This window comes from Phoca vitulina, unplaced genomic scaffold (assembly GCF_004348235.1).
Source record: "Phoca vitulina isolate PV1807 unplaced genomic scaffold, GSC_HSeal_1.0 scaffold13, whole genome shotgun sequence".
NCBI classification, from domain to species: domain Eukaryota; kingdom Metazoa; phylum Chordata; class Mammalia; order Carnivora; family Phocidae; genus Phoca; species Phoca vitulina.
Window position 1 is genome coordinate 45,220,385 of NW_022589716.1, and position 13,108 is coordinate 45,233,492.

Sequence of the window (13,108 nt, forward strand, 5' to 3'; positions counted from 1 at the left end):
ACAGCAGTCTCTGGGGCTGTGTGTATGTGTGTGTGTGGGGGGGGGCTCCACACACTCTGGAGGGCTCCTGGGAGCATCTGGGAGTCAGCGTCAGGACCAGGTGGTTGTCCTTTGGGGCTGGGCCCCAACTCGGACTGTGTGTCAACAGGGGGCCCTGCTTGGAGAAGCCCAGGACACAGCGGGGAGCTGGGCCCTTCGGGTGGGTCTGGGGGTCTGCCTGTCAGGGGAGCGGCGGGTCAGGGAACGCAGAGCCCTGTGTGGCTGGGGGTGGCGAGTGTCAGGGGAGAGCGTGGCCAGGCCATGGACGGCGCTGACGGGCCCCTTGAGGGAGCCTGAGGGCAGCAGGGAGCCGGGCAGAGCCAAGCAAGGGGGTGACCCGGTCAGCGTGTGACCTGCTTTAGGAAGCCGGTCAGCCGGTGTGGAGCCGGATGTGGAGGCAGGAGCCAGGGCAGCTGGAGGCTGGCTGGCGTGGGGAGTGGGGAGTGGCCGCGTGGGAAAGGTGACAAGAGGGTGAGGAGAGGAGATGTGACTGGGGTGGGGCCACCCTGCATCCTGGCTTCCCTGAAGGAAGGGCTGGCGCGGTGCCTCCTCAGCTGAGCCCCTGGGTGAATGTGTGCAGGGAGCAGGGGGGAGGCGGGGTTGCAGCTTTGGGAGCCCTTAGGGGAGGGGCAGGGCCAGGCTCAGCTCTGGGACCTAGGCCCCTGGCCTCAGTTTCCCTGTTTTAAAGCCCAGGACTTTGTCCCAGGGTCAGGCAGCACCACGGTGTGGGCAGAGGCAAGAGAGGACCCTCATCACAGCCTCTGTGGGGGCGTGTGGTGGCCCGGCTCAGACCACCCACTTAGGGGTTTTTCTTCCAAGGGGCACATGCAGGCTTGGGGGCTGCCCTGCATTCAAGGACAGCAGGAAATTCAAACCGCAGGCATTTCTTCTCCCTGGAAAAGGTGATGGGAAGTGCCTGGAGCGTGGCCCCTCTGGAAGGCCCAGGCTCCAGGCCTTCATCATTCAGTCAGTGGAATTACCAGGATTCTAACCTCTGGGACAGTGTTAGAATCCCTGCAGTGTACAAAGCCTCTCCCAGCTGGGATCTTGCAGTGGCTTGCCGGGTCGCAGGCAGGAATTAGCGTCCCCCATCTGAGGAAACCGAGGCTGGTGGAAAACCAAGGCCCAAGGCCCAAGGTCACGCAACTAGTCACAGCAGACCTGGGATTTGGATGGAGGTTGGTCTGACTTCCACGATGTCAGTTCGTGCCAGAGCAGGGCGTGGCAGACAGAGTACAGCATGACCCGGCCATGGTGAGCAGCCGTGCCGTGCAATCCTCATCTGGCCCCCATGTCAGCATAGGCCCCCTTCTGAGAATGACCAGGAACAGACCCCAGAGTACCTGGGTGGGCTACGGATTCGTGGACTTCCTGGTGCCAGGGGCCCCAATCAGGCACTCTGCCTACTCTGTGCCTAAAACCATTCTCTGCCCTGGGAATACAGCAGTGAGTAGGACCAGTCTGGCCCTCGTGAGGGCTCTCCTGACTTGGAATAAAAGCTCTAACTTGTTATGGCTTCAAGGCTTGGGCAAGGAACTCCCAACCCGAGCCTATTGGCTCATCCGCAAAGAAAAGTATAGTAACACCCTCCCACAGGGTTGTAGATGAGAGATCCCAGGCCTGGTGCCATCAGTGATTCATACTCAACCTGCCTCAACTCAAACCCAGCTGAAGGAACCTAAGGCCCAGAGAAGTGCAGTAACTTGCCCAAGGTCACACGGGTATATCCCTGGCAGAGTGAGGACCCAATCCAAGCTCCTTCCTGCCCCTTAGGCATTGACTGCTTCTCAGATCCCACATTGGTCTGGGGCAGAGAAGTCTTAACAGGGCTCCCGGCAACAGAAGGGCAGTGGGCAGTGTGTAGGCCCGCCCACCCACTCTGGGCCTGGAGACTAGTCGGGGAAGCCAGCTGGGCAGGTGGAACCGTCTGTGGAGACATGGCCACCTGGGCCAGCTCTGGGCTCAAAGGTGAGAGAACCAGTCTTGGGCACTATTGGCTCTTTGCAGAAATCTGTTTAATGGTTTAGGAATGTGTACACTCTGGCTCTGCTGTTTCCATAAAGGCAACTTTTCCATGTTTCAAAAAATAGATTTGCTATAAAGATTTATGTATCATAAATAGGTAATGTGAAAAATCCCCAAATGCAAATGGCATCACTGGGCTTGGCTGAGGCCCTCCCCACAGCCCAACGGTCCAGGCCAGCAGGGTGCAGAGGGTCCCTGAGGCCCCACCCCTGGCAGCCCTCCTAGGAAAGAGTAACTGAATTCAATATGAATTAGGAGCTTCCTCTAGCTCCATGCCTGCTGCGGCCTGATGTCTTTGAACCCTGCTTCCAGGACAGGAACCCACCCCTCTGGCTTGGGAATCACGATCCGTGTCCCTTGCCTGCCCCGCTGCTAAAACACCAGCCTTCTGGTTCTTCAGCCCGTGTCACACCGGCCCCACCCAGGCCACAGACGGTGCTCTCCCCGGGCCTGCTGGCTGCCGGGATACTTCCTGGCCCTGTCCCCTGCCTCCTCTCCCACACCCTGGCCCCTGACCCCACCTGTTCCTGCTCTTGGGTAATTTATAAACAGAGGAAGAGATTAAGCTCTCTGGCCCCAGAAGCCCTGGGCCTGCTGAGGGAGGAAACAGAGGTGGGTCGTGTTCTGTCTCAGCACTTCCCCATTTTCTCTTACCCAAGTCTGGGTCCCCATGTGACAGAAGATGGAGGCCCAGGAGATAGTGAGGCCCCCACCCGACCCGGCCCTACAGACAGGCCGCCCAGCCGGCATGCGGTCAACCCCACACCAGCGTGAGGCCCTGAGCACTAGCATTTATATTTGGGGCCGAAGCTGGGAAATGGGTCTGTTTGAGCCTTGTGGGAAATGGCTCCCGCTGACAAAGAGGGGGACAAAGAACTCATTCTTGCCAGGGGGTACTAGGAGCAAGGGGCTAGCTTGGGGTGGGGCCAGTTCTCAGGGGTGTCCAGGTGGGTCATTTGTGGGACTCTAAGCGACAGGAATAAAGGCTGGGTGAGTGCGGGGAGGGTGGGAAGGGAGCGGCCTGGACAGAGGGTGCTCCTGGGGCACAAGGTGCTGGGGAAAAGCCAGGGCAGAGCTGTGGAGGCCTTGGACATCCAGACTGAGCATGGACCGTATCCCAAGGGCCCCAGGCACCCTGGAAGGTGAGGGGGCAGCATCAGTGTGACCTTTTGCCACTGCCACGCTGACTGCAGCAGGAGGGTGCCTCGGGCTGCAGAGGCTAGAAGCCCAGGGGCCAAGGAGGTCCAGGAGGCGTCCAGGGGAGGCCAGGGCCTGTCCAGAGCACAGGGGCGGGGGGCAGCGTGGAGGTGGGATCCCAGCACTGCGGTAGGGTGGAGAGAGTGAGGAGCCTAAGACAACCCCTGGATTTCTAAGCTAAACCCCTGGCGGCCGTGGTGCCTGGAGGATGGGGTGGCAGGAGACCACTCAGCCCAGTGTTCTGGACACCTTGGAACTAAGAAAGACAGGAAAGGGAAGTGTTTTCGTGGTTGCTGGGTGAGCCAAAGGCTGCCAGTGGGCAGAAACCTCCCTGGTCCTGGCTGGGCTGGCTGCTCCCTTCTCTTCTCTGCCAAGCCTCTGCAAGGTTTCAGGCCTCCAACCCCGGGGTCTGGAGGAGGAGGGGGATGGTTTGGAGTCCAGACCCCTGTCACCAGCCAGCTGCCTGTTGCTGGGCCTGCCCTGGATCCTCCTGGCAGTCCAGGGCGTCCCTGTGAAGGAGATGGAATGGAATGGCCTCCCGCGTTCCCTAGCCATCCCAGCCCTAAGGCAGAGAGGGACAACAGGTAACAATGGGTAGGGTCTGTACCTGGGCTCAGTGGGAACTGAGGCTGCAAGTCATGCGGGGGGGGGGGGGGGGGGGGGTTAGGCCCAGGCCTGTGCTCCAAGACCCCCTGCATCCCCGCCACCGCCCCCCAAAGCAGCAGGTCTCTGCAAGGTCAGGCTTCATGAGATTTCTCTTCCAGCTTGGGCCCAGGTTGAATGCCCAGCTCTGCCCAAACATCAGCCCCTAGCAGAGGTCATGGGGCTGGAGGACCTTTGCCCTTGGCTTGAATGTGCCTCAGTCATAGGCACGTTCTACTTGCAGGTAGAGCCCAGGCACTGCAGTGGAGGGGCCCGGCAGACACCAGTTCTCCCTGCCAGCAGCTGGGCCCCAGGCCCCACTCACCCCACCCCACCGGCAAGGCCAGTGAGGAAGGAAGCCAAGTGGCCTTCTTGCTCCCAGGTCCCACCCCACCCGGCCACCAGTGGGCTGGTTCCCCTCAGTGCAGGCCCCTGCTCAGTAGCTCCTGGTCCAACCAGGTCAACATCCTTCCTCTCCAGAACCAGGCTCAGCTGTCCCAGGGCTGCCTCCCTGCCCAAAAGGGAGTCCCCAGCCCTGCCTGTCTCGGTCTCAGCCAGGGAAGCCCTCCGTGCCCGACGCTGCTTCACCAGACTGCTGTGGGTCTGGCTGCTGCAGAAGGTCTGGCTTCTGGCTCTGCAGACGGGCCTGCCTGGGCGAGGGTGTGACACAGGCCAAAGGGGAAGTGCAAGGCAAGGGAAGTCAGCTGGAGGCCTGTGGCCCACCGCTGGGGCCAGGGCTGGGCCAGGGGCGCTGTCTGGGCTCCACCTCCATGGTGTGGCCTTGCCCATGGCTCTGACAGCAGTGTATTTCCTGGAGCCCCACATGGAGGGGGGCCTAAGGGGCTAGCCTGGGCTGACACGGAGGGCCTGGGTGGTACAGGAAGATCACCTGCCTCCCCCAGCTCCATCCCTGTGATCCCCTGAACTACCCCCAGAGGACGGTGTGCTTCCAAGAGCCCCGGTGATGCCAGCGCCCGCCTGCCTTCTAACCTCAGCATGCAGCACACGCCGAGGCTGTTAAGGGCGGGTGGGCCCAGGAGGATGAAACGGCCAGAGCCAGGACTGTTGGGGCCTTGTCTTCTTCTTTCGGGAAACCGTAAGCTGGACTAGAAACAGTGGGGGAGCTGTTGCTCTGAAGGTGGCAGGAGGGGCTTCTGCACAGGTCAGACTAGGTGCCCTGAGGGTCCCTCTCAGACCTTAGCCTCAGGGACTTCAGCTTTTACTTTTCCCTTAAATGTCCACATTCCTATCTCATTCCCCCCAAACCCCCCAGATTCTGAGAACCGGTGCTGAAGAATCAGCTGGTTTTGCAACCCGAGTGGCAAAACTTTGGGCCCCAGGCCAGCAGACAGTCCCTGCTTGGCTGTGGGCCATGACCCCCTACTTGTGCCGATGAAAACAAGAAGCTACATGGAAAACCAGAAAACTTGAGAGGTCTTGCTAAGGCAGCAAGCCAAGCCCCAAGCTATCTGCGAGCTTAGAGCTGGCAGTGAAGAAAGGAAGAAGGCTCCTCGCCAGGAAGGAGTTAGGGCTTCCCCGGGGCTGTGCTCAGGAACCGAGTCTGTCGGGCTGGTTGCTCTCACTCTCTGGGGCTATGCACAGAGGCCCTGGAATGACCCAGAAGAACCCAAGGCACCAGCCACGTCCCTGGAGGGCAGCAACCTGCCACCACAGTGGCAGCAAGACGCCAAGGTGGGAAATGGCCAGAACCAGTACGTGCGGCGCCGGGGAGGCACATCCCGGCCCCTCTCCCGCTGTGGTCCAGCCGGGCAGGCACCGCGAAGGACGCGGAGGGGACAGCCACCGGCTGGCAGGATGGGCCCCACGCTCTACACCCTCTATGACACCAGGTCTCCCTCAGAAGGTACCCCGCTTCTTCCTTCCTCGAAGATAGCTTTCCCATCAAGTACCCAGGCCACGGAATGGATAATTCCAGGACTTTATCCAGCTGCTCTAGAATCACTGGCGCCATGGCTGGCCAGCTCTGGAGGGGTGGGCCCGGCAGGCCAGAGAGAGAGAGAGGAGGTGGGAGGCCCCTGCCTGCCTGCCCTGCACCCCGGTCAGCAGCCACAGCCCCAGCTCTCTCCGACGTCCTTGCTATCCAGCTGGATGTGGTCGGTGCCCTTCTCACTGAGCAGAGGGCCGCCGTGCCTGACCACCAGCTCCGTGGCCACCCTCACGAAGGCCTCCTCCACGTTGCTCGAGTCCTTGGCAGACGTCTCGATGGCGCACAGGATATCGTAGTGCTCCGCCAGGCTCTGCGCCTCGGCCAGTGGGACCTCGCGGAGCTCGCCCAGGTCCGACTTGTTCCCTGCAGGGAAAGGCCGGGTGCGGCTTGGTGACGCCCGCAGGCACCAGCAAGCCCTGGCCCACCCAGCAGGGCCAAGCTGGGGGATGCCCTGCCAGCCACCGCGCCCTGCCCACCGCCAACGAACACCATTTGGCATGGCCATCTCGCTTTCTTTTTAAGGAAAAAAAAAAAAAGACCTTTTTAAATTTTAAAGTGCTTATTCTAACCTTTCGTCCCTGCTTTTTTTTTTTCCTCTTTATTCTCTTTGCCAGAGGCTCGTGTATTTTATTGCTTCTTCCCAACAAGTAGGAGCATTAGAGTTTGGCCAAGAGCACTTTAGAGCTGCGAGCAACTTCAGCTCCCTTTCCCTTGCTGTGTGACCCTCAGTAAGTCACTTCACCCCTGAGTCTTGGTCCCCCATCTCTGATGCCACCTTCGCGACAGGGGGGACCGGATGGGCAGGAAAACAGCTGGCCCGCGGCGGCGTGAACAGGGAGAACTAGCGCTGTGAGGTCTGTTCTTTGCTAACATCTTGTTATGCTTATTATTTATTCTCTCCTATTTTCCTCTGGAATTCTCTTATTCACTGTGAGATCATGGTTTTCGATTATTTTGCTTTTCTGCGCAGAAGAGCACAGACTACCAGCTGACCTGACAGCACACTTCTGGCTTCTTCTACAAGGTGTCAGACGTTTCATTATGTTCCCAAAAAATCTGGTCAACGGCTCCTTGACCCAATTTCTAGAAGAATTCTTCTAAGTCTCTAAACGGTTGACTTTTGTAATGTGACTATATAGGGAGGACAGAAAAAAAGATAACCGTCTAGAAAGATCTAAACTGTCTTTGGTAGTCTTAAATGATGCAGTAACCAATTTCAATGTGGGGAGCTTATTTGGATCCTGCTTTCAACAAACTGAAAAAAAAAGTATGTGTGCTATTTAGGAGCAATGATAAATCTGAACGCTGATCAGCTACTTGATTATATTAAGAATTTTCAGATGTGGGGCGCCTGGGTGGCTCAGTCGTTGAGCGTCTTGCCTTCAGCTCAGGTCATGATCCCAGGGTCCTGGGATCGGGCCCCACATCGGGCTCCCTGCTCAGCAGAGAGCCTGCTTCTCCCTTTCCCTCTGCCTGCCACTCTGCCTACTTGTGCTGTCTCTCTGTCAAATAAATAAATTTAAAAAAAATCTTTAAAAAAAAAAAATTTTTTCAGATGTGAAAATGGTCTTGTTGTTAGGTACTTTTTAAGTGTTTGTATCTTTTATAGATTCATGCTGGAATATTTACAGATGAAATAGTTACTGTGCTGGGATTCGCCCCAAAGCAAGACAAGGGAGGGGAAGAGATGAGGGTAGAGAAACTGGCCATAAGTTGCTCATAGCTGAAGCTGGGGGATGAATATCCAGGGTTCACTGCACTATTCTATTTTTTGTATTTGTATAAAATGCTCTATGGCAGAATGTTTTACTTTAAATGTCCTGGATAAGAGGGAAGTGTAAGGCCGGGTAAGGTGAACTCCACTCCTGCCTGGGGAGTCCAGCTCCGCTAAGCGCGTCCCCCTCCCAGGCCAGGCAGGCTGGGTAGAACCAAGCACCACCCTTTCCCCAGCCGGAGCTATATCCAAGCCCCATCTCTACAATCTCGTCTTGGAAGAATCAGCCTGACGGCTGGAATGAGGACTCCAGGGACCACACAAATGGTCCAAAGCATCTTAAGCCCAGGTCTGGAAAGTTGATTTAGGAGGAAAAGGGAAAATGGAGGTAAGAGCAACAATGGTTCTCAAAGTGGGGTCTCTGGGCCACAAACATGGCGCCTCCTGGGAACCTGTGAGAAATGCACATTCACGGGCCCCACCCAGCCCTCCTGAATCAGACGTGGTGCCTGGCATCTGTGCTTTCACAAACTTCAGAGTGATGGGGAAGCACATAGATGGTGGAGAAGCCCTGCTCTGCAGTGTGGTGTGACAGCAAGTCACCAAATGACGATTGGCAGAGCTCAAGTTTCCTATTTATATGCTCACAGGCTGTGTGGACTGGGATAAATTACTTTACTTTTCTGAGCCTGAGCTCCAGCCCCTGACAAACAAGGAGTAGCCAGGGTTATGGGAACTAAATCCAATGACACCACTGTTACCCACTGTGGGGATACACGGTAACTACAAAGCGAATGTTAGCTCCTTTCTTCCTCCCTCGAATTCTAATTTTGAATATAATTGTGTAAGTGATTGGCAGGATCATATTTGGAAGATCACAGTTCAAGTTCTGGCTCCCTTCCTGCCTGGCCAAGTTCAGCCTCTCTCTGTGCTCCACTTGCCTTCTGTTTAAAAAGGAGAAAGACGGGGCGCTTGGGTGGCTCAGTCGTTAACCGTCTGCCTTCGGCTCAGGTCACGATCCCAGGGTCCTGGGATCTAGCCCCGCATCGGGATCCCTGCTCCGCGGGGAGGCTGCTTCTCCCTCTCCCTCTGCCTGCCTCTCTGCCTACTTGTTCTCTCTCTATCTCTCTGTCAAATAAATAAATAAAATCTTTAAAAAATAAATAAATAAATAAAAAGGAGAAAGAGACTAGGACAGACCGAGAGACAGATCCGTGACCCCAAGGCACCCTGCTGGACCTGCCCCGTGCCCCCAGCTCACCGATCAGCAGCTGCACGATGTTAGAGCCTGCGTACTTCCTCACATCCTCGATCCAGTGAGGCACTGACAGAAAGGAGCTCCTCTTTGTGATGTCGTAAGCGAGGATGGCCCCGTTGGCACTGCGGTAGTAGCTCTGGGTGATGGTGCGGAATCGCTCCTGGCCAGCCGTGTCCCAGATCTGCAGCTAAAGAAATAGGGGGCCTCCCGTGAACCTGGTGGTGTGACCACACACAGGGGATAGGCAGGGCAATCCCACAGACCCACGCCCAAAGTGATGGTTCCACTGGGCAGGCCACCAGCCTGCACCTTGGCAGGAATCATGCAAGAGGGGCTAGAAGGTGGACAGAGAGAGAAGGACTTCTGCACCCTTAGGAAACAACTCAGTGGCCCAACTTTGAGGGGGACAGGAGGATGCAGAGGGAAGGTGGGGAGCCCTCATCTCTGCTCGCTAGAGTCCCCAGGGAAAGGTGGTAAGGGGACATTCTGCACTGCAGCAGGAAGTACATTTGACCCAGGGTCCTCCTTGTGCCCTCTCTCCCCTACACACTGGGCTCACTGCTGGCAACAGTGAACCAGAAGAGCTCCAGCAGCTCACAGTTCCAGGTGTGCTATGATGCTGGCTGTGTGTGCATGTCCTGTGCCTTCCCCTCTCTGGGCCTGTAAATGCACCGTTATACCCAGCTGTGTGGAAGGTTCCTCCAGCATTAGGGTTCTCTACTCCTGCCTCAGTGATGCCTGGGAAGATGCTCACAACCTGGTGATGAGGGGGCCTGGCCTGTGGCAGTGAGGGCCCGGAGGAGGCAGTGGATAGGGTCCTCCCGTGGGGCCTTTACCAGCAGCTGGCCCAGCTTGGCCAAAGGCAAGAAACTTGGGGTCTTTCCTTGCCATGTCTTCACTTAGCAAACACCCATTGGTGCCCACTGCCAAGCCCTTCTGGACACTGACCATGGAGGAGAGGTGCCCGTGTGTAGCAGGAGCTCCCCTGGTTTCTGTAGAAGCAGCAGTCTGCCATGACAGATGCCAGATAGGGCAGGGGGAGGGGCTGTACCCGGAGAAGACCTGGACCTTCACTGTGCCCGGGCTGGGAGGTGGAGGTCACCAGCTCTGGGCCTGGGAGAGATGGGCTGTCGGGGGCCATCAGAGTGGGCGGATGCCAGGGCTCTTGGGGGCTCAGGGTTTGTCTTCTCTGCTCCACAAATCACAGGTTCTTGGGGCTCTCTGAAGATGAACACGAGCCTTCGATCTCCACCAAGCTGTGGGTCCATCCATCCTCCTTCACTGGCACAAGCACTCTGGGAGCCTCTTTATCTACTTCACAAGGTGTGGGAGGCCCCCTCGTCTGTTCAGGATAGGGAAAAACCCCAGAGGCCTTAGACAGTTCCTGAGGGCAGGGCTGTGGAGGTGACCACCTCTTCCCTAAGCCCCACCGACAGAAGTCTGAGTTAACAAACTCTGGGCCACCACATGCCAAATGGAACCCTCCGGTCCTGAGACCTCCTATTTACTCCTTCATAAAAGGCTCCAAGGAAACCGGGTGTCTGCTAGTTTATGCATGGGGTGAAGCGAAAGGCATGAACTCTGGCAATACACAAACCTGGAATTCAGATAACCAAGAAACTCATCTCCATACCCCAGAGGAGGGCACATAAGACAGAGGCCAAACGAACATAGAAAAAAAGGTGACTTGAATGAAACAAAAACTATGCAGAGGCAAATTTTTGTTTACCAAAAACAAACATCAGTATTTTCAGAGATAGGAAAAGATCTGTAAAACAATAATAGAATACTATTTCTTTAAAAAAAAAAAAAAAAAAGTTGAGGGAGTATTCAGGAAAAAGAAAATAGAGAGGCGCAACTCTTGATCTTAGGGTTGTGGGTTCAAGTCCCATACTGGGTGTAGAGATTACTTAAAAATAAAATCTTAAAAAAAAAAGAGCTTTTGATAATTAAAAATATAACATCAATGAAAAATTCAACCTAAGGGTTATAAGATAAAGTTCAAGAAATCCCTCCAAAATAAAGAAATACAAAGAGATGGAATAGAGAGGGAAAAAAAATTGTAGAGCCAGCCTAGGAGGTCCAATTGGGGATAGTAAGCATTTCAGAAGAAAAAGAACAGTAAAATCAAGGGGAGGAAATCAAAGAAAAACTTCAAGAACACTCCTTCTGTGTTGAAAGAGCCCACTAAGTAGCCACACAATGGAGGAAAACAGACCCCCACAAAACACACCGCATGGGAATTCTACAACAATGGCGAAGAAAAAAAGGTCCTAAAAGCTTCCAGAGAGGAAAAGAAAAAGAAAAAACAGGTTTTAACATTAAAGTTTTACAAAATCCACATGGCATTAGATAGTCAATGAAAAAAATGCCTAACATAATAGGATAGAAAATTATTTCCAACATAGAATTTTCTACCCAATTAACCATCAGTCAAGTGTGATGGTTTAATAAACATTTTCAGATACACAGGCCTCAAAAAATTTATCTTCCTGCCACCCTTTCTCAGGAAGCTACTGGCGGTTCCTCTAACTAAAGCAATCAACCAAAAATAAGATGTGGGATCCCGAAAACAGAAGTCCACTCAAAAGAGAGGCAAAGGGAACCTCAAGATGGTGGTTGAGGGAGATCCCAAGGCAACAGCTGAGCAGCAAGCATCAACCCATCTGCAGCAGGCCACGGGGCTCCAGGAGCAACTTCCAGCTCTGGCAGAGTAATTACTGGCAGATGAGCCCTCCCTCCACAACCAACCATTAGACTGAGAAAAATATGGGAGGTTGCTGTTTTCAAGATGTAAACAACAAGCAGCACGAGAAATAATCCTGAAAGATGCAAAACTCGTAAGATGCGCCTCCCGATCACCACAACTCTCTCTACCCGGGGATGGCTTCCTGACTGCCAGACAATGGGCTAGAATCCAAGCAAAGCACAGTGGTCCCACATGGCCAGGAGGCAAATATCAGAGTCTGGAGCAGCTGATGGGACTGGAATGAGGAGCGATGCAGGGGTGGGAAAGCCTAACGTCTGGGTGTGCTGTGGGAAGTCTTTGGAGACTCCTTCCCTGGGGGCTCCATGCATAGGGTGGGACTACCAGAATTTTACCAGAGAGTGACTCCTACAGGGTTGAGAAAAGACCAGAGATAGAGGCTGAGCAGTGCTAGGGGGATGCTAAAGTTCCGACCCAGTCACAGTGAAGAGGCTTCCCTAGCACCTTGTTAGAAACCCAGATTCTTTCCTGAGACATCAGAAAGGCTGTCACCTACAAGTGAAGACCATGACTAAACAAAGGCCTCCAAAAACCTGCCCTAACAAAGCCTAAAACCAAGCCCCAACACGAGTCTCAGGTTTGGAGGCTGACTTCTGTCAAGTCAGAGAGGCTAGAGAAACATCCTTGGGACTTCCACCTATCTGCCCTAACAAAACATAAAAGCAAGCCTACACAGGTTCAAGGTGATCGGCCAGCAAACTGAATTGACTATTAGGACATGAATCAATGGGGGTGCCTGGGTGGCTCAATCTGTTAAGCATCTGCCTTCGGCTCAGGTCATGATCTCCAGGTCCTGGGATGGAGCCCCGCATTGGGCTTCCTGCTCAGTAGGGAGTCTGCTTCTTTCTCTCTCACCCTCTGCCTCTCCCCACTGTTTGTTCTCTCTCTCTCTCAAATAAATAAATAAAATCTAAAAAAAAAGGGCGCCTGGGTGGCTCAGTTGGTTAAGCGACTGCCTTCGGCTCAGGTCGTGATCCTGGAGTCTCAGGATCGAGTCCCGCATCGGGCTCCCTGCTCAGCAGGGAGTCTGCTTCTCCCTCTGACCCTCCTTCCTCTCATGCTCTCTGGCTCTCATTCTCTCTCTCTCAAATAAAATAAATAAAATCTTAAAAAAAAAAAAAAAAAAGGACATGAATGAATGCTCTTCAAAAGAAGAGAACAGAATCCAGAGTCTCAATAAGGCATCAACCAGGGGCGCCTGGGTGGCTCAGTCGTTGGGCGCCTGCCTTCGGCTCAGGTCGTGATCCCGGCGTCCTGGGATCGAGCCCCGCATCGGGCTCTCTGATCCGCACGAGGCCTGCTTCTCCCTCTCCCACTCTCCCCACTTGTGTTCCTGCTCTCGCTCTCTCTCTCTCTCTCTGTCAAATAAATAAATAAAATCTTAAAAAAAAAAAAAAAAATAAGGCATCAACCACTATTTCCAGTATACAATCAAAAATTCCTAAACATGCAGAAAACCAAAAAACAAAAAACCCTAAGAAAATTTGATCCACAAAGAAAAAAAGCCAATAGAAAATG

At 54.5% G+C, this 13,108-nt stretch overlaps 1 protein-coding gene across 2 annotated transcripts in view; it reads right to left on the bottom strand.

Annotated features, from left to right (window-relative positions):
* Positions 1-2,037: 2,037 nt before the first annotated feature.
* RAB43 (RAB43, member RAS oncogene family) overlaps positions 2,038-13,108 on the bottom strand; it is a 36,473-nt gene continuing 25,402 nt past the window's right edge. Inside the window, exons 2-3 of one of the 2 annotated variants that reach the window (XM_032412029.1) lie at positions 8,827-9,004; positions 2,038-6,214 (exon numbers count right to left, since the gene is read on the bottom strand). In XM_032412029.1, the coding sequence (XP_032267920.1) occupies positions 5,964-6,214; positions 8,827-9,004 (429 nt within the window). In that variant the 3' untranslated portion in view covers positions 2,038-5,963. Of the gene's footprint in view, positions 6,215-8,826; positions 9,011-13,108 lie in introns of both variants that reach the window. The other variant, XM_032412028.1, reaches the window with a different exon arrangement.